At 43.5% G+C, this 19,194-nt stretch overlaps 1 protein-coding gene across 1 annotated transcript in view; it reads left to right on the top strand.

Moving 5' to 3' along the window:
* The window catches only part of ARHGAP22 (Rho GTPase activating protein 22), a 162,831-nt gene that overhangs the window by 30,575 nt on the left and 113,062 nt on the right, over positions 1-19,194 (top strand). The window contains exon 2 of the mRNA XM_045842031.1: positions 7,648-7,847. Within this exon, the coding sequence (XP_045697987.1) occupies positions 7,668-7,847 (180 nt within the window). The 5' untranslated portion in view covers positions 7,648-7,667. The remainder of the gene's footprint in view (positions 1-7,647; positions 7,848-19,194) is intronic.

Consider the following 19,194-nt stretch of genomic DNA (forward strand, 5'->3'; position numbering starts at 1 on the left):
TAGTAGTTCCTTTGTTGGAGGTTTTTCTCCTCCAGCAGGTATACTGATGTTCACAGCTCCCATCTATTCTTGTATGTGGTCAGTGTCAGGGGGTAGGCAAAATCTATTAAGATGGTGAGAAAGTATTTTATGGGACTTAAAGTACCAGTAAGTAGAGAAGAAATAGGAGATTCTTTGGATAAGCATAGGGTTAACTGTAATATTTGACCCAACTAGCCACTTTTTATAAAAGGTGGAAGAGAGACAAGACTCTTGTTAGAAGGGAGGAAGATTGTGAGCTGAATCCAGAAAACAGAGCACTTATGCAAGGTTAGATTATGAGATGTAGTGAGATTAAGGGATAGAAAGTAAGTGTAGTGTGAGAAAGCATAGAGTTAACCACAACAATAATAATGCTCAGGATTAAAGTGAACTGGGCTAAAATCATGGAGGGTTGCTGTGTAGTATGTACAATTGTATGGAACAACAATTATTTACAATCATACTGGAACAACAATAATATGACAAGAAATATATGATTTGGATAATCAGAACAGAAAGTACCCAATCAATCACAAGTGGTGTGTTATTGGAACACGAGTGAAGTGAAAGAAGGAAAATTAAAATTAAATAAAAAGAGAATAAGGAAAACCAGTCAAACAATGCAATTAACAGAGAAATAAAATGAAGAAAACTAAACATAAGAGAAATAAAATACTAATAAAAGTGGTGAAAATAATGAAAAAATAATGATAATACACATAAACAATAAAATGCCAGCTCTATGGGATAGCAAAGTAACTTTTGTCTCAGTTTCTCAGTTTTGGGGGTTAGCCTTGTGCTCCCCCTTTCGATCTGTCTCTGGACCCTTTGTAACTCCACACCTTATTGTCTCACTTTGGGGAAGAAAAAAAAGAGAGAGGAACCAAAAAGAATAAAAATAATAATCCTCCTGCTGACTTTAAGGTTCTTCAGCGAGTTCTGCTGGTCTTCCTGGATGCCACAGGAAGAGGGGGGCTAGGCTGGGCTTTTTTCCCATCCTATGGTTTTGAGAGAATGGGGACCAGGTCTGGGCCAGAATATTCAGTTTCCTGGCCTCCAGCTCAGGTCCTCCCTGAGCTGCCAGGCTCAAATCAGCCACTCAGCTGCTCACAGCGTGAGTCGATCTCAGGCGCGTGGTTCCACTCAGCTACTCAGTCTCTGGGCATACACAGCTTAAATCGCCCTTGGGGCAAGCCAGCCACTGCCAGAGAGTTCCTTACAAAGCAGCTGCCCACTGTTCTTAAGAAATGCACAGCTTTTCACACAGCCCAACTTTCCAACCAGTCCAGAGATGATCCAAGTCAGGGTCCACACAGCCCAACTCCTTCCTTCTTCAGTTGTTGCCTGACACCTCAATTATTCTGGTGCTGCTGTCCACAGTCCCAGCAGATGTGTACCACCTCTGTGTATCTCCCACTTCATCTCTATTCCCCTCAGAGACTTCCAGCATCCAGGTCTCTCCTAGTGCCAGAGTGTCCTTTCTGCTCTGGTAGGGTAGGGAGCTAGTGATCTAACTCTCCTCCCTATATCCTGCCGCAGGCACCAGGCCAGGGGCCACAGCAACCCTGTTCTCCGCGCAGATCCCAGGGACCTTACTGTCCCAGCTCACTCTCCTCACTGTCTGTTTTTCAATGTTGCCTGCAATTTTTGGCTCCAAACTTCATATAAGCTGGGATTCTATTGGCTGTTCATTCTGTTCCTCAAAAGATCAGCTGGGTGTTCTAGCTGGGCACAGAGAGAACTGGACTCTGCTCCCACCTACCTTGCCACTGTCTTTATTTCTTATACATTTCTTATAAATGTTTGTTTTGGGCCTACCATGTCCTTCATATATATCAAGCTATGTTTATAGCAGTCTTTTCTAGTAGTGGTCACTCAAGTTTGAATAATCATTACAATTTTTACTCAACCCCTCCACTTTTACATTTTTGTCATTATTTTTCAATTCTTTTATGTGCATCCCTTAATTACTTATAATTACACATGATCTTCCTACTTTTGTCTTTCAGCCTTTGTGCTTCTTTGCAGTTAGTTGATCCACTGCTTTTACTGTTTGCCTTTGTCAGTAAGGTTCTTTTCTATATTTTCTTTTTTAATTTTTAAATATATTATATTGATTATGCTATTGCAATTGTCCCAGTTTTCCTCATTTGCCCCCCTCTACCCATTCCTTCCAGCAATCCTTTCCCCTTAGTTCATGTCCATGGGCCATATAAGTTGTTTCTCTACTCCATTTCCTATACTGTTCTTAACACCCTCCTGTCTATTTTGAACTTGTCAATTTGTACTTCTTTATTGCTGCACCTTTTCCCTTATTCTCCCACATCCCCCACCCAGCTCATAACCCTCCAAATGATCTCCGTATCCATGATTCTGTTCCTGTTCTTCTTTTTTGCTTAGTTTGTTTTTTGTTTTTATTCCCTTTAAGATTTTATTTATTTATTTGTATAGAGAAGAGAAAGGAGGAAAAAAGGGAGGGAGAGAAACACCAATGTGTGGTTGCCTCTCGCACACCCCCTACTGGGTATCTGGCCTGCAACCCAGCCATGTGCCCTGACTGGGAATTGAACCACTGATCCTTTGGTTCACAGGCTAGCACTCCATCCATTGAGCCATGCCAGCCAGGCTCAGTTTGTTTTTTAGATTCAGTTGTTGATCGTTGTGAATTTGTTGCCATCTTAATGTTCATAGTTTGGATCTTCTTTAATAAGAAGTCCCTTCTTCTAAAGAGTCTTTTTAAATAATTCCCTTTAACATTTCATGTAATAAGGGCTTGGTAATGATGAGCTCCTATAGCTTTACTTTGTCTGAGAAGCATTTTATCTGCCCTTCAATTCTAAATGATAGCTTTGTTAGATAGAGTAATCTAGGTTGTAGGTCCTTGCTTTTCATCACTTTGAATACTTCTTGCCAGTCCCTTCTAGCATGCAAAGTTTCTTTTGAGAAATCAGCTGACCGTCTTATCAGAACTCCTTCATAGGTAACTGTTTTTCTCTTGCTACTCTTAAGAGTCTCTCTTTATCTGTAACATTTGGCATTTTAATTATTATATATCTTGGCATGGTCCCTTTTGGGTCCAATTTGTTTAGAATTTCTTGTTTCCTGAACTTTATGACTATTTTCTTCACCAAATTAGGGAAGTCTTTTGTTATTATATTTTCAAATAAGTTTTCCATTTCTATTTTTTTAAGATTTTATCCATTTTATTTTTAAAGAGGGAAGGGAGGGAGATAGAGAGAGAGAGAAACATCAATGTGCAGTTGCTGGGGGTCATGGCCTGTAACCCAGGCATGTACCCTGACTGGGAATCGAACCTGCAACACTTTGGTTTGCAGCCCGTGCTCAATCCACTGAGCTATGCCAGCCAGGGCTGAAGTTTTCCATTTCTTGCTCTTCCTCTTCTCCTTCTGGCACCCCTATGATTCAAATGTTGGTACATTTAAAGATGTTCCAGAAGCTCTTTAGTCTATCCTCATTTTTTTAAATTATTTTTTATTCTTGCTGTTCTGACTGAATGCTTTTTCTTTCTTGTGTTGAAAATCACTGATTTTATTCTTGGCTTCACTTCCTCTTCTGTTGGTTCCCTGTAGATTTTTTGGTATTTCACTTAATGCAACCTTCATTTCTGCCTGGCTCATTTTTTACAGGGCTGAAGGACCCGATGAGCTCTTTGAGCACCCTGATAACCAGTGTTTTGAACTCTGCATCTGATAAGTTGCTTATTTCCATTTTGTTTAGCTCTTTTTCTGTAATTTTGTTCCATTCTTTCATTTGGGCCGTATTTCTTTGTCTCCTCAATTTGGCAACCTTCCTGTGTTTGTTTCTGTATATTAGGTAGATCTGCTTCCACTCCCTGTCCTTGCAGTATGGCCTATTGTAGAAGAGTGCCCCTGTAAATTGTATGAGACAAATCCTTAGGTAATCACCAGAGAAGGGTAGCACATTTCATGGCTTTGTGGCTCTGTGTGATGAGGGCTTAGAGAGGTGATAGTGCCACTGTATGGCCTCTAGAGATTTACCAAGGAGGAAACTGTCTCTGCGCACTTATCCTGTTGCTGGTCACTTTGCTTGCTCCCCATATACCACATGTGCCCTTCCAGGTGTTATCTCAGTGCCATATATGGAGGGGGTAGGTCTGTGTAAGTCCTAAGACCTTTTCAGGCCCTTTCAGAGAAGTCTTCTAAGAAACTTACAGTTCCTTCTGCTGCCCCAACCCCCAATGATTTTGACAGCCAGAACTTATGGGGAATAATCTTCCTGATGCTGGAACTCTGGGGTGAGTTGTCTTGTCTGTGCTGGGATCACTCACTCCCAAGGTATCTCTCCCCATTTTTACCTACTACATGTGAATGTGGGACCACCCATTCTGCCATTTCCCCACACCACTTTGCATCTCCACACTTCTCCACACATCTCTACTTCTCCATGCCTCTTCTCATGTCTCTGGTTTTCCAACCCTCCTCCCCATCTGGATGAATGTGGCTTCTTTAAATCTTTGGTTGTCAGACTTCCATAGCGCTCAATATTTTGATGAATCTGGGTAATATCTGTTTTGTAGTCTAGTTGTAATTTTTGCTGTAGTTGTGAGAGGAGGCAAAGCATGTTCACCTATGCCACCATCTTGACTGGAAGTCTATATTTTCTCATTCATATTTCTGATCTTTTCTTCTTAAAGAAGTTCCTTTTCAATTTCCCTTAATAGTGGTATAATGGTGATAAACTCCTTTAGAACTACTGTAGCTTTTTCTTGTCTGGGAAGCTCTTTATCTGTCCTTTAGTTCTAAGTGACAGTCTTGCTGGGTAGAGCAATCTTGGTTGTAGGTCTTTGTCTTTCATCACTTTGAATATTTTGTGTTATTCTCTTCTGGCAACAGAAAAAAGTTTCTGTTGAGAAATCAGACAGTCTTATGGGAGTTCCTTTGTAAGTAACTAACTGCTTTTTTTCTCACTGCTCTTAAGATTCTTTCTTTTTCTTTAATCTTTGGCATTTTAATTATGATGTATCTTGGTCTAGACCTTTTTAGGTTCATTTTGTCTGGACTTGTATGTCTATTTCCTTCCCCAGGCTAGGTAAATTTTTGGTCATTATTTTTTCAAATAGCTTTTCAATCTCTTGCACTCTCTCTTCTCTTTCTGGTATCCTTATTATGCAAATATTGATGTAATATCCTTATTTTTTTAATTCTTTTTTCTCTTTGCCACTCCAAGGAACTGCTACCTTGTCTTTCAGATTGCTGATTCAGTCCTCTGCTCCATCTATTCTGTGTTGATTCCATCCAATGTTGATTCCTTCTAATGTATTCTTCATTTCAGTTATTGTATTATTTATTTTTGACTGGCTCATTTTTATGTTTCTATCTCCATTTTTATGTTTTCTATCTTTTTGTTGAAATTCTTACTGAGTTGATCTATTCTTGTCCTATGTTTGTTGAGCATCCTTACAACTAGTGTTTTGAGCTCTTCATCTGGTAGATAGCTTGTCCTTATACTGTCCTTATACTCCTTATCCTGGAGTTTTGTCCTATTCTTTCATTTGGGACATGTTTCTCTATGCCCTCATTTTGGCTGATTCCATGTGTTTGTTTTGTATTAGGTAAATATGCTACACTTCTGGTCTTGGCAGAGTGTCCTTATGTAGTATGTATCCCAATAGCACAGTCTTCCTGGTCACCAGAGACAAGTGCTCTATGAGTGGGTTGTGTGTGCTCTTCTGTTGTAGTTGAGCCTTGATTGCTGTTGGCATGCCAATGGGTAGGAGTGCCCCTCTGATTGACTGAGTGACTATGAGGACTGGCCATGATTATAGCAGATGAGCTGTTGTATGGGAACTGACCCCACCAAGCAAGAGTGGCTTCAGCAGGGTTCTAGTGCCAGCTGAGTCTGCCCCTCCTTTGTGAAGCTGGCTTGCTGAAGCCAGCCACCAGGTGTGCTTGTTATGAAGCCTCCTGCAAGGGGCTCCAATGCAGGTCAAGGTAAGCCACCACTTATGCCCAGCTTAGGGCCATCTAGTAGGAGCTACAAAGTGATCTCCAGTTGGTTGCCACTTGTGCTAGTCTCAGATGCACTTGGAAGAGGCTATTCTGTGAACCAAGGCTAGTTGCCACTAGTGTCAGGCTGGTCCTTTGGACATCATGACGTCAGCTGAGGCCAGCTGCCACTTGTACCAGGTTCTAGCCATCTAATTAAGGCTATATTCCAAGCTGTGCCTGTGTGCCACTTATGCCAGACTTGGGACTACCTGATGGGAGTTACAATGAAAGTTGAGAGCACTTACCACTTGTGCTTGGCTTTGAATAACTTAGCAAGAGTTATAAAGCACAGTGTGGCCAGCCACTGTTTGTTTGGGTTTTGTGGACCTTTGAGAGATTTTAGGAAAGTCTACAACACAAGCTGAGGCAAGCCATTTCTGAGAAAAAGCAGCTGGAAGAGGCTTGAATAGGATGTGTGACTTGGGTGGAGCCAGGTCTTAGGGAATCACCAGGGAACGGGGGGCAAACAGTGTTAGCCAGGTCAATGGAGGGCTCAGATTTGGTGCCTACTTGTGCAACCTGGCTGGGTTGGGGCTGTCAGGGAGTCAACAGAGGAACAATGGTGCCTTCCAGCATTTCTGTTTCAGAGACAGTTGTCCCAACCCCTGCCTCTCCGGTCCTCAACCTAAAGCTAATCAATTTAGTTCCTCCCTGTATGTCCCTGTTGCCTTTTGAGCTGCTGTCTGCATACTGGAGCTCAGAGTGAGTGGATTTGTGAGTGAGTGAGTCTACACACAGGCCTTTTAAGACCTGTAGTGTCTAGGTCTCCAGCAGCTCTCCATCTCACTTGGATGCAATCCCAAGATATTGTAGCCAAATATTATGGAATCTCCTCTTTCTAGCATTAGAGCCCTGGGCTAAGGAGCCTGTGTGAGGCTGGGATACCTCATTCTTCAGGGATGAACACTGCAGATGAGATACCCCTCCCAATTCTTAATCACCACACTGCAGCATGGGACTTGCCCATTCCATGTCTCCACCCCTCCTGCCATGCTCAATGTGGCTTCTTTATATTCTTGGTTTGGCTAGTCTTCAGTTGGTTCTCAATGGTAGTTGTTCTATAATTTAGTTTTAATTTTGATGTGGTCATGGGAGGAGGCAAGCACAGCATTTACCTTCTCAGCCATATTAGCCAGAAGTCTTATGTCTCTTATTTCACTGCTTTATCCCCAGCACCTGGAACACTGACTGGCATATAGAAGGTATTCAATAAATAGTTGTTTCCACAAACAAATGGAAGGATGGATATGTGGATCCGTGGGTGGATGTGTGGATGCATGGACAGATGCATGAATCAGACACATAGAGGGATAAAGACACCTTGGGAAATAGAGAACACAATATCCCAGAGGTATAGCAGAAATTAACCAGGCAGGCAAGCTGTGCACCTACCCCAGGTGGATAATCTTGGGATGTTGCTGTGAAGGTGCTCCAGCCCAAGACCTTTGAACCCAAGGGGTAATAGTCCAAATGTGATTATATGCTGATGCCCTAAGCTCCCATGTCCTGGTCCCAGGGAAGCTGGGATGCCAAGGTGAGATAAGGAATGACAACAGGCATGCATCCTTCCCACTTACTTTGTGTTCTTGGCTTCCAGCTCACTCCAAAAGCCTGGTGATGGGAGAGCAGAGCCAGAGCCCTGGGCAGCCACCTTGCTCCCACAGGCTGGGCCCAGTGCTGAAGGCGGGCTGGCTGAAGAAGCAGAGGAGCATCATGAAGAACTGGCAGCAACGCTGGTTTGTGCTGCATCAGGATCAGCTTTTCTATTACAAGGACAAAGATGAGACCAAGCCCCAGGTGAGAAGCACATGTTCTGTGTCTGGCAGACATCATAGAGGGGCTCCAAGGGAGGTATAACAAACCCAGGAGAGGGGAATGCAGAGAGGCCCTCCTCTACCCTTCAAGTACCCAAGACACTGATTTCACTCAGAGTGACACTTCACCAGGGTCTCCAAAGTGATTTTTATTCCTAGCTCCCATGTTCCCAGTGCCATGGCTTGTTTTACTGAAATACATTCATAACTTCAGTAATAAGCATGTTTTCTTATGATGTTTATAGAGAGCACCTGTGCACAGTTTGAAAAGCAAATATTTTCTATGTTATTTTCAGCTTCTTGGTGCTTCCAAGAAGAAACAGATGCACACATTTTGTTACTTTTATTGTCTGGGGAAATGGGTACCCAGACAAATCTAACCTCCAATTGAAATCTAGCTCCCTGTGAAACCCTCTTGTCGGATGCCCCTGCCTCTCAGTGGCTGCTTGTGTTTTCCACCAGTACTGTAAGACCAACCCAACCCCAGGTTCTTAACTTGTCTGCCCTTCCACTCACATGACACAAAGTTCACTTACTCAGAGCAACTAGTCGACTCACACCACCATGGTGTGGCCGGGTAACTTTGGACTGTGCCTAAGTCATAATGAAGTGCTGCCATTTGAGGCAGCTGGGCTCACAGAGTATGGGGTTCAGAGACAGAAAGGACATCTGGGAGAGACCTTCATTTCTCTTGGGAAAAATGGGGTAGGAAATGTAAAGGACTCTTCCCAAAAGATGTCCCTGGTAACTGCTCCAAGCTGGAAAGACCATATATCTGGACCAGGAGTCAAAGATCCTTGGTGGGCAGGAGCCTATATGCATCTCAGCAGTTCCCACAATGTGATGGTGGGGTCTGGGAGGCAGAGGGGTGCTCAGTGATGGACAAGGTGGGAGGAGGTATCTTGGCACAGCACAGGAACATATTGACATAACAGTGAGAAAATGCCTCCTTCACCCTTCTTTGAGTTCTTCTGGGAACATCAATGAAGACATGTCAATTTGGTGCTAACATGTCTTTAACACTTCTCCAATACTTGGCAACCTCTCTTGAAAAAATTTTTCTGCATGGGGAAGCAGGCCTCACCTCAAAACCATCAATGGCAACAATAACTAGCTGTAAGTTAGTAACTATCTGTCTTCATTATGTTATTCTTTTTTAAAAAGATTTTATTTATTTATCTTTTTAGAGAGAGGGGAAGGGAGAGAGAAGGAGAGGGAGAGAAACAGCAATGTGTGATTTGCCTCTCATGCACCCTCTCCTGGGGACCTCGCCTGCAACCCAGGCATGTGCCCTGACTGGGAATGGAACCAGAGACCTTTCCGTTTGCAGGCCAGCACTCAATCCACTGAGACACACCTGCCAGGGCATTCACTATGTTATTCTAATGTCTAACTTCTGTTTATGGGAAGTACTCAATAATACTGGTTTCCATTATTGAGAGTGATAACACATATTTTGTCTCTAAAATATATCTAAATTAAAAATAAAATGTTTTATACATCAATGTGAATGTACTTAATGCCACTGAACTATATACTTAATGGCTAACATGGTAAATTATATGGTATGTGTATTTTGTTACAATGAAAAATACAAGTAAGACTGCTTAAAGGAAAACTTTTGCATAAATAATAGAGATAAGAGGTGGCTCACTTCTTGGTGATATATCACTGTGATGACTGGAACCAAAGTTTTCAGGAACACCTGCTTCTGACAGCCTTGCCTGTGACCCCTATTGGCCCAGTGTATGGTACTATCTCCTAGAACTGCATTGTGGTGCTGGGTACACTGAGGTCATCCAGACTACATACAGACCCCTGCCACAGGCTTCCCCACATACTCCTCATGGCAACTGTGAAGTGTCTCTCACCCACCAGCTTCTGCTTCATACAGAATAGAATTTCTTGAACCAGACACTCCTCTCCCTCACCCACCACCTTTTCCAGACTTCAACAGCTTCTGACAGAAACAGCTAATAAAATGAAGATATCAACATCCCCCGTCACCTTCTGGACACAGGAGGAGCCCAGGCCCAGTCCTTCTAAACCAGGGCATTTCCAGGGTGGCATCAGATCCCTGAAAGAGGCAGCATCTCCCAAGGAATGCCAGCATCACATGTAGGGCTCCTCTTTGGCCTCTCTGGGCCTGGGCAACACTCCCAGATCCTCTTAGGACAGTATTTCTTCCCATACTCCCCACTCCCCAACAAAGCCTGACTGCTCTGGCCATCCTTTTGCACAGGTTCCCAACTCAAGGAGACTATTAGTCAGATTTGACTCATTTAGCTTATGCAGTAGGATCTCAAGCTTACATGACTGCTGGCAAAATAGCACACAAATTTCTATTTAATTGCACAAACCACATGCTATGTACTAATTCTCGATATCTAGTTCCTGAAAAAATGTGCCCTGCTCACTGTTTACAGTGACAGAAGAGCCCAGGCACTGAGCATCCTCTGACAGACATCCTGTCATCTGTCTAGCAGATGCAATTGTCCAGAGAAGAGATGTCCAGATACCCTTGATGCTCCCTAGAGTGCATGACACATGATGAGGATCACTCTCAGTACACACTCGTTTTGTCTTGCCAAAGCCATATGTATTCCACTCTTACCTCTCACTAGCAGGAGGGTCAGCAGAGAACACAGCACAGAGATGGAGGAAGAGAAAACAGCTTACACAAGTTCAGATGGACAGACTAGGCAAACATACTTTAAAACAGACCTGAAAACATTGGACTTCCTGCCAAGATGGATGCATAGGTAGACACACTGTGTCTTCTCGCACAACCAAAAAGAAAACAACAATTTAAAAAAAAAACAACCAGAACTGACAGAAAATCAAACTGTATGGAGGTCCAACAACCAAGGTGTTACAGAACACACATTCATCCAGACCAGTAAGTGGGGCAGAGATGCACCCATGGAGAGGACTCTAGGCAAGGCGGTGGCTGGAGGATCAGGGCAGCCAAGGCAGCAGCTGGTGGACCCAGCACCAGATTGTGGAGCAGGGTGCACAAGGCTGCAGCTGGCCAGCAAGGCGACAGCAGCGGCTGGTGGAGCAGGTGGTCCCACATTCACATGCAGATAAACCGGGAGGAACAATTGGAGAATGACACAGATCACACAACCCACAGCTCCAGCAAGGGGAAATAAAGCCTCAAACCACTGATTGAAAACACCTGTGGGGGTTGAGGTGGCAGTGGGAGAAACTCCCAGCCTCACAGGAGAGTTTGTTGGAGAGACCCACAGGGTCCTAGAATGTACACAAACCCACCCACACAGGAATCAGCATCGGAAAGGCCCAATTTGCTTGTGGGAAGCAGGGGAAGTGACTGAAAGCCAGCAGAGGGCAGAGAAAGAGCCATTGTTCCTTCTTGGACCCCACCCCCCACATACAGCATCACAACCCAGCAATGTGGGTTACCCTGCCCTGGTGAACACCTAAGGCTCCTCCCCTCACTACATAACAGGCAAATCAAGACAACAAAGAAATGGCCCAAATGAAAGAACAGATCAAAGCTCCAGAAAAAATACAACTAAGCGATGAAGAGATAGCCAACCTGACAGATGCACAGTTCAAAACACTGGTAATCAGAATGCTCACAGGATTGGTTGAATTAGGTCACAAATTAGATGAAAAAATGAAGGCTATGCTAAGTGAAATAAAGGAAAATGTACAGGGAACCAATAAGTGATGGGAAGGAAACTGGGACTCAAATCAATGGTGTGGACTAGAAAGAAGAAAGCAATATTCAACCAGAAAAGATTGAAGAAATAAGAATGCAAAAAAATGAGGAGAAGCTTAGGAACCTCCAGAACATTGTTAAATGTTCCAGCATCCGAGTTATAGGGGTACCAGAAGGAGAGAAGGAAGAACAACAAGTGGAAAAGTTAGTTGAACAAATAATAAAGGAGAACTTCCCCAATCTGGCAAAGGAAATAGACTTCCAGGAAGTCCAGGAAGCTCAGAGAGTCTCAAAGAAGTTGGACCCAAGGAGGAACACATCAAGGCATATCATAATGACATTACCCAACATTAAAATGAAGGAGAGAATCCTAGAAGCAGCAAGAGAAAAGGAGGCAGTTACCTACAAGGAGTTCCCATCAGACTGTTAGCTAATTTTTCAAAAGAGACCTTACAGGCAAGAAGGGGCTGGAAGGAATTGTTCCAAGTCATGAAAGGCAAGGACCTACATCCCAGATTTCTCTATCCAGCAAAGCTTTCATTTAGAATGGAAGGGCAGATAAAGTGCTTCTCAGATAAGGTCAAGTTAAAGGAGTTCATCATCACCAAGCCCTTATTATATGAAATGTTAAAGGGACTTATCTAAGAAAAAGAAGATAAAAAACACATATAGTAAAATGACAGCAAACTCACAATTATTAACAACCACACCTACGACAAAAACAAAAACAAACTAAGCAAACAACTAGAATAGGAACAGAACCACAGAAGTGGAGATCACATGGAGGATTATCAACAGGGGAGTGGAAGGGGGAAAGAAGGGGAGAAGTTACAAAGAGTAAATAGCATAGATGGTAGGTAGAAAATAGACAGGGGGAGAGTAAGGAAAGTATGGGAAATGTAGAAGCCAAAGAACTTATATGTATGACCCATGGACATGAACTAAAGGGGGAAAATGTGGGTGGGAGAGAGTGTGCAAGGTAGAGGGGAGTGAAGGGGGTAAAATGGGACAACTGTACTAGCATAATCAATAAAATATATTTTTAAAAAATTAAATAAACATGGATTGAGCAACAACAACAACAAAAAACAGAACCCGAAAGTGTGCCCTCTCCCTCCAGCTTTTCCTAATACATGTTCCTGAAAGTTTCCTACAGACAGACTTACAGTTTCAACAATAGAGGATTCCAGATGTTTCCATCCTAGTGGTTTTAACTATTGCTTGAAATGTTTCTTGGGCCATGAAAACTCCTGCCACATTCTTTATTAATTAGCCTGGCTCATTTCCACTGTTTGAGGGCTCACAAAATGAGTATAGTTATGCCAGTTGTTTACTTGTGGGTTTCTTGGCTTTGAATAGAAATGGAATAGAATAAAAATGGAAAGTATAACTTCTAAAACACAAGATGGAAACAGTGTAACAAATTAAATGTGACAGTTCAACAAATGGGCAGAAAATGGTGGGGAAGAAAAATAAAAAGAGAGAAAGGTAAATAGAAAATGAAAAAATGAATAAATTTGATAGCAAGGAATAAGTGCAAACATTTCAGTTGTCATACTAAATGTGAATAGGTCAGATTCGTCTGTCTCTTAAAAGATTGTGAAAAATTGGCTTTAAAAAGGAGAGCAATAAACAAAAAGGTGAAAAACAAAACAATAGAAAAAAGGTTAGCCAGAAATTTGAGAAAAAAGAAAGTTGATTTAGCAACATCAAAATCAAATAAAAATAGAAGTTAAAGTGATAAAAACAAAAGGAAACAAATCAAAATATTTCACAATAAAAAAGGGAGAGTCAAATCTTTCAAAATAAGATAAATAACAACCTACCAAGAAAATAGAGCAGCTGTGAACTTTCATGCTCTTAATACATAGCTCTGGAGGATTTATAAACAAAGAAAACAATACCCATTGTAATCCATCTTTTTAAAAAATTTTTCAAAAATAACATGGCAGCAGTGCAATAGAAAAAAAAACTTAGAACTTAAGAACAAAATGATAGCGAGTGAGGGTGTGTATGCATGAGAGAGGGATAAATCTATACAAGTAGAGGCGAAACACACACAGTCCATACTTCCTAAATTAATATGAAAAACAAAACTTAAATTCAAACTTCCAGTTAAGAATGACAGGTTTAAAAACCACCCAACTCCAGTCAAGTATAGTAAAGGCATGACCACACCTATGTAGAAAGGACAGGGGGAAGCAGCAGCAGCACCTGGATGTTAGAAAACAGGTGGACAGAGGAAGCTGATTTAGCAGACCCTACAGAGCTGAATTCCAGGCCACCACTGGGGAGGGCACACAATCTGTCTGGTTTTCAAAGTACCACTCCCACCAAAGACTTGGCAATTGGCCAGACCAGATATCTCTGGAAATGAGGTGGGGAAAGGAACTCAAAACAGGAAGACTTGTTAGAAGCCAGTTTAAGAAGCAATTAGATCCCAAATGTCCTGAACAACCTCATGCAAAGCTGTAGCTGCTGTCCCCCAGGGATGTAACACTGGAGTTTGTTCTCTGGGAAGTATGAGAGAGAGGCACTTCAGAGTGAGGACACGGGCCCAGCTATTGGTAGAAAGACGATACTGAAAACAGCAGGTTAGACAGAAATTGATGTGTTGACCACTTAGTTCTCCTATCTGCATCCCACATTTGACTCCCAGGCCCCAGAAGTCTAGAACTACCCTCAGGAAGGAAATGAAAAGTTTTCGCTGGGGAACCTGACAGGTCAGGAAGACAAAAAATGAAACATGTTGACACCAAGGGCCTCCCATGATACAGCCCAAGGTTTGCTGTGTTCCAAACTCTGCTCAGCTACTGGGAGAGCTATCCCTCAGAAGAGCTTTAGGTCACTAGACATTTGAGGGAAGAATCATATAGGAAGGACAGACACAAACACAGGGAAGGAATCCTTAGAGAAATGCTTCCATTAAATTAAATTTCCCAGGGTGGGAGTGTAAACACTGATTAGTAACTGAATAACCAGTTACCTGGAGGTTGAGGAAGTCACAGGGGAGTAGAGGACAGGGAGAGCTGGGGAGGAGTAAATAAAACAAATTCTCAACCTTTTGTTCTGCAAATTCCATAAATAATGCCTAACACTTTAAATCCAGACATAATAATATAAGCATATTATTTAGAAATAAACCTAAAAAAAGAAAGACACCTCATCTAAGAGAGCTAAAGGTGATGACTTGAGTTTCAAGAAATGGTGAAAGAGGGGGACTTCCGGAAAGATGGAGAAATGGTGGACAAACTTTTACAGAACAGACAAGGGGGGGGGGGGGCCTGGGACAATATACTATTATTTAAAAGGCCCCCAGGTCCGTCATGTCCGCTGCCAGAGGAAAGACATCTCTCAATGCCAGAGATTCGTGAAAAGGAAAGGAAATGTTTATTTAATGCTATACAAACTTAAAGTAGTGACCTAATGTCTTCATCAAAATCCCAAAGTCCCTTAAAACACCCACAAACAGACACAGTCCTTCCTTCCTTCCCCCCTTTGCCCAGTCCAGAGTACCGTATCTCAGGAAAGGAAATAGAAGTCCATGGCTCAGGCAGTCCTCTGGTTCTTCCCAGTTAGTCCTCCATCTCGACTGGGAGACCTCCCTGGGTTCCCGGCTCCCTCAGCTGAGTCACCGGGATCTCTGCTAAAACCAGGTGGTGGTTCCCCTTCTAAAGCTGTGGGGGTCCCCACTCTGTCCAGGCCGTGTGGTTCTCCCTCTCAGGGCTGCAGGAGTCTCTACTCTGTCAAGGCCGCGTGGTTCTCTCTCCTAAAGCAGCACGGTTCTCTCTGGGATGCAGGAGTCTCCACTCCGTCAAAGCCGCATGGTTCTCTCCTTCTCAGGGCTGCGGGAAGGGGAGAGTCCCCACTCCGCCAAAGCCGTGTGGTTCTCTCCTTAATGGCCGCCAAGTCTGGGTCTTAAATCCCCGGGCCAATCTTCCTCTGCAACCTCATTTCCGACTCCTCCCACACTCGGCTTCACTTGCCAGAATTCATATCCTTCCAGCTTTACTGGGCTGCCATCATGAGTCTGGGCAGGTGTGGCCCCGTGTCCTGGAGCCAATCTTCTCCAAGCTCCCACGCAGGCACTGTAGCTTGGGGGGATCTGCCCCCAGTCACGTCTTGGTGGGGAAGTTACTTCCATTCCCCTGGCTCAGAGATGATCACAGCTATTTAACATATCTAAGCGACCAGCCAAAGGCTATAGATATGTTAAATGACCACACCAGAGGGTAGCTGCAAGGCTGTTGCTATGCAAAACAGCTCTCAATGGCCTTGCTCCATTTGTCCCTTCCCCCAACCCACACCCTGGGTGGGGGGATGGAGACATCCCAAAATCTCCTGGACACCCTAAGTTCCGGACCCCATTTCAAATGCCCATTTGGGGTCCCCCCTCTTGGCTGCACCCTGTAACAGCACCATACCTCCTCGCACAACCAAGAATAGAACAACAATAATTTACAGTCATAATATCACTCAGAACTGGCAGAGGATTTATCTGAATGGAAGTCGGACAGCCAAGAAGTTGAAGTACACCCGTACATCCAGACTGGTAGGGGACAACGAGCCGGGTGGGTGCGGGGCGGGCCTGGGGCTGGCGCGGGTCAGCAGCGCACGGAGGTCGGGGAAAATTTGGCGCAAAATCGGTGCGACAGCCATCCGGGACGCAAGAACGCAGCGGTGATCCCTGAGTGCGCAAGCTGCGGCTGGGGGACCCAGTGAGGCAGCAATTGTGGACCAGGGAGGAGCTCAAGGCCCAGGATCCAGAAGAGGTGTCTGAGCCCAGAACGGAACTACCGCCATTGTTCCCGCCCGCCCCCGCCCCCACCCCTGCCCCTGCCCCCACGTATAACGTCACAATCTAGCCACTGGGGTGCCCAGCTCCGGTGAACACCTAAGGCTCCGCCCCCCCACCGTAACAAGAGCGACCAGACCGAAAAGGGAGACAGGGAAAGACATAAGACATGTTTCCAGCAGAACAGATCAGTCCCCCAGGACTCATCCTTTTGAGCGACCAAGAAATAGCCAATCTATCAGATGCACAGTTCAAAACACTGGTGATCAGAAAGCTCATGGAATTGGTTGATTTTGGGCACAATTTAGATGAAAGGATGCAGGTTACCATAAAAGATATGCAGGAAGATACACGGAGGAGAGCCAATAGTGAAAAGAAGGAATCTGAGTCTCAAAACAGTACAGTGGACCAGAAGGAAGATAGACTCAATCAAGCAGGAAAGCATGATGAAATAAGAATTCAAAAAATCGAGGAAAAGCTTAAGAGAATCCAGGACACCTTTAAATGTTCCAACATGCGAATTATAGGGGTACCAGAAGGGGAGGAGCAACAAGTGGAAAAGTTATTTGAACATATAATAAAGGAGAACTTCCCCAATCTGGCAAAGGGAACAGTCTTCCAAGAAATCCAAGAAGCTCAGAGAGCCCCAAAGAAGTTGGACCCAAGAAGAAACACACCAAGGCACATCATAATAACATTAGCCAAGGTAAAAAATGAAGGAGAGAATCCTAGAAGCAGCAAGAGATAAGGGGACAGTAACCTACAAAGGAGTTCCCATCAGACTGTCAGCTGATTTCTCCAAAGAGACCTTACAGGCAAGAAGGGGCTGGAAAGATATATTCCAAGTCATGAAAGACAAAGACCTACATCCCAGATTTCTCTATCCAGCAAAGCTCTCATTTAGAATGGAAGGGAAGATAAAGTGCTTTTCAGATAAGGTCAAGTTAAAGGAGTTCATCATCACCAAGCCCTTATTTTATGAAATGCTAAAGGGACTTATCTAAGAAAAGAAAATAAAGAAAAGACATGTATAGTAAAAGGACAGCAAACTCACAATTATTAACAACCACACGTAAAGCAAAACCAAAAGAAACTAAGTAAACAACTAGAACAGGAACAGAACCACAGAAATGGAGGGCACATGGAGGGCTAGCAGCAGGGGGGTGGGAGGAGGAGAGAGGGGGAAAAGATATAGAGAATAAGTAGCATAGAATGTAGGTTGAAAATAGATAGGGGGAGGGCAAGAATAGTATGGGAAATGTAGAAGCTAAAGAACTCACAAGTATGACACATGGACATGAACTAAAGGGGGGGGAACGTGGGTGGGAGAGGGGGTACAGGGTGGAGGGGAGAGAAAGGGGGAAATGGGACAACTGTAATAGCATAATCAATAAAATATATTAAAAAAAAGAAATGGTGAAAGAGGAAGAAGTTGCCTTGTAACAAGACTTATATAACCATTTGATTATTTAACCTATATTTTCAATATAAATTTAACTTACAAAGTGAAATAAAACTTCAGAATACGACCACAACAAATCAAAGCTGCAGGGTAGCGCTGTGGGGAGGTCATAAAGAATGAGGTCATCATCAAAAAATGTGAGATGTATCTGTACTATTTTAGTTCGTCACACCAAGACTATACTCATTAAGTCCATATTTTAAAATGTTTTTAATTTAAACAGGGAAAGAAAAACTAAAGCCAAAAAAGGAATGAACAGGCCTAAAGAGTTCTTTCTCAAGTAACCAGAAAGAGCATCAGAGGAGGAGATAAAGCATTCCCTTTTCCAGACAGAGCTTCAGAGCCCAGCCAGCCTTTGCAGAGCTGGCCCTGGCACAGTGTAGGTGCTCATAATATGTGTTTAAAATGAACTGGGGTGGGAGTGGGACAGGAGGTTGTGTGTCTTACATCTCAAGTCCAAGGACAGCCCAGTCTCTGAAGTACATATGTGAAGCCCAGTGCATTGACAGGGACACAAATTTTAGATGTGATATCAGAAGCTAGGTGTGCAGGGGCTTGAGTGTCACACCCAAAAGCTGGGTCCTGATTTATTCGGCAGTGATGGGGGGTGCTATGAAGATTTAGGGGCTTAGACTTGGCCTTCAGATGGAAATCATTCCACAATAATACCAGCAGAGGTTGAGAGGGTAGGTTGGAGAAAGAAAGACCACTCAGGTGAGACTGTTGTCCTGACAACCCCTGTGGCCTAGAAAAGCACCCTGTAAGAACCTTGGAAACAACAGGAGAGAAAAGAGTTGGAGGTGATGCCCACAACCTGCAGAAGCAGTCTCAGATCTGTACCTACTCCATGTGGCTGATGCAGCAGAGGCGATTTAGAAATCACTTTGAGAGTAGGCTGTTTTTGGGGTTTTTTTTCCCCAGGAGAATAAGTGATGGTAAGAGCAGCAGTGGGAAAGAAGATTGATTTAAAGTTTGATTTAATTTAGACTAAAAGCTTGGGATTGAGAGGAGACAAGACAAGATGGATGGGGAAGGAGATGCACTTGTAGGAGGGAACATTAATTAATATTGGACAATCAGAAACCAGAAATCTGTAATAAAGAAGAAATTGCGGGGGAGGGAGGAGAGACTGTCTGACCCCAAAGCTTGAAGGTCACACAGAATGTGTGAGCATGCAGCCATTCATTCCATTCTGCAGGCTGTTCTTTACCAAACTTGCCCATCAAAGAAAAAACAGTGCTCTCATGAGCTGGTTCCTTGGGTTCTCGCCTCTGAAGAAGGTGCCTGGATTGTCTCCATTTTTCAGATAAGGAAACTGGGGTGCTGGGATCAGGCCTAGGTTATTAATGGGTGTATTGCCATAGCACCTGAAGACTGAAATAAGT

Source organism: Phyllostomus hastatus, unplaced genomic scaffold (genome assembly GCF_019186645.2).
Source record: "Phyllostomus hastatus isolate PE091 unplaced genomic scaffold, TTU_PhHast_1.1 phas_contig_38, whole genome shotgun sequence".
Taxonomy (NCBI): Eukaryota; Metazoa; Chordata; class Mammalia; order Chiroptera; family Phyllostomidae; genus Phyllostomus; species Phyllostomus hastatus.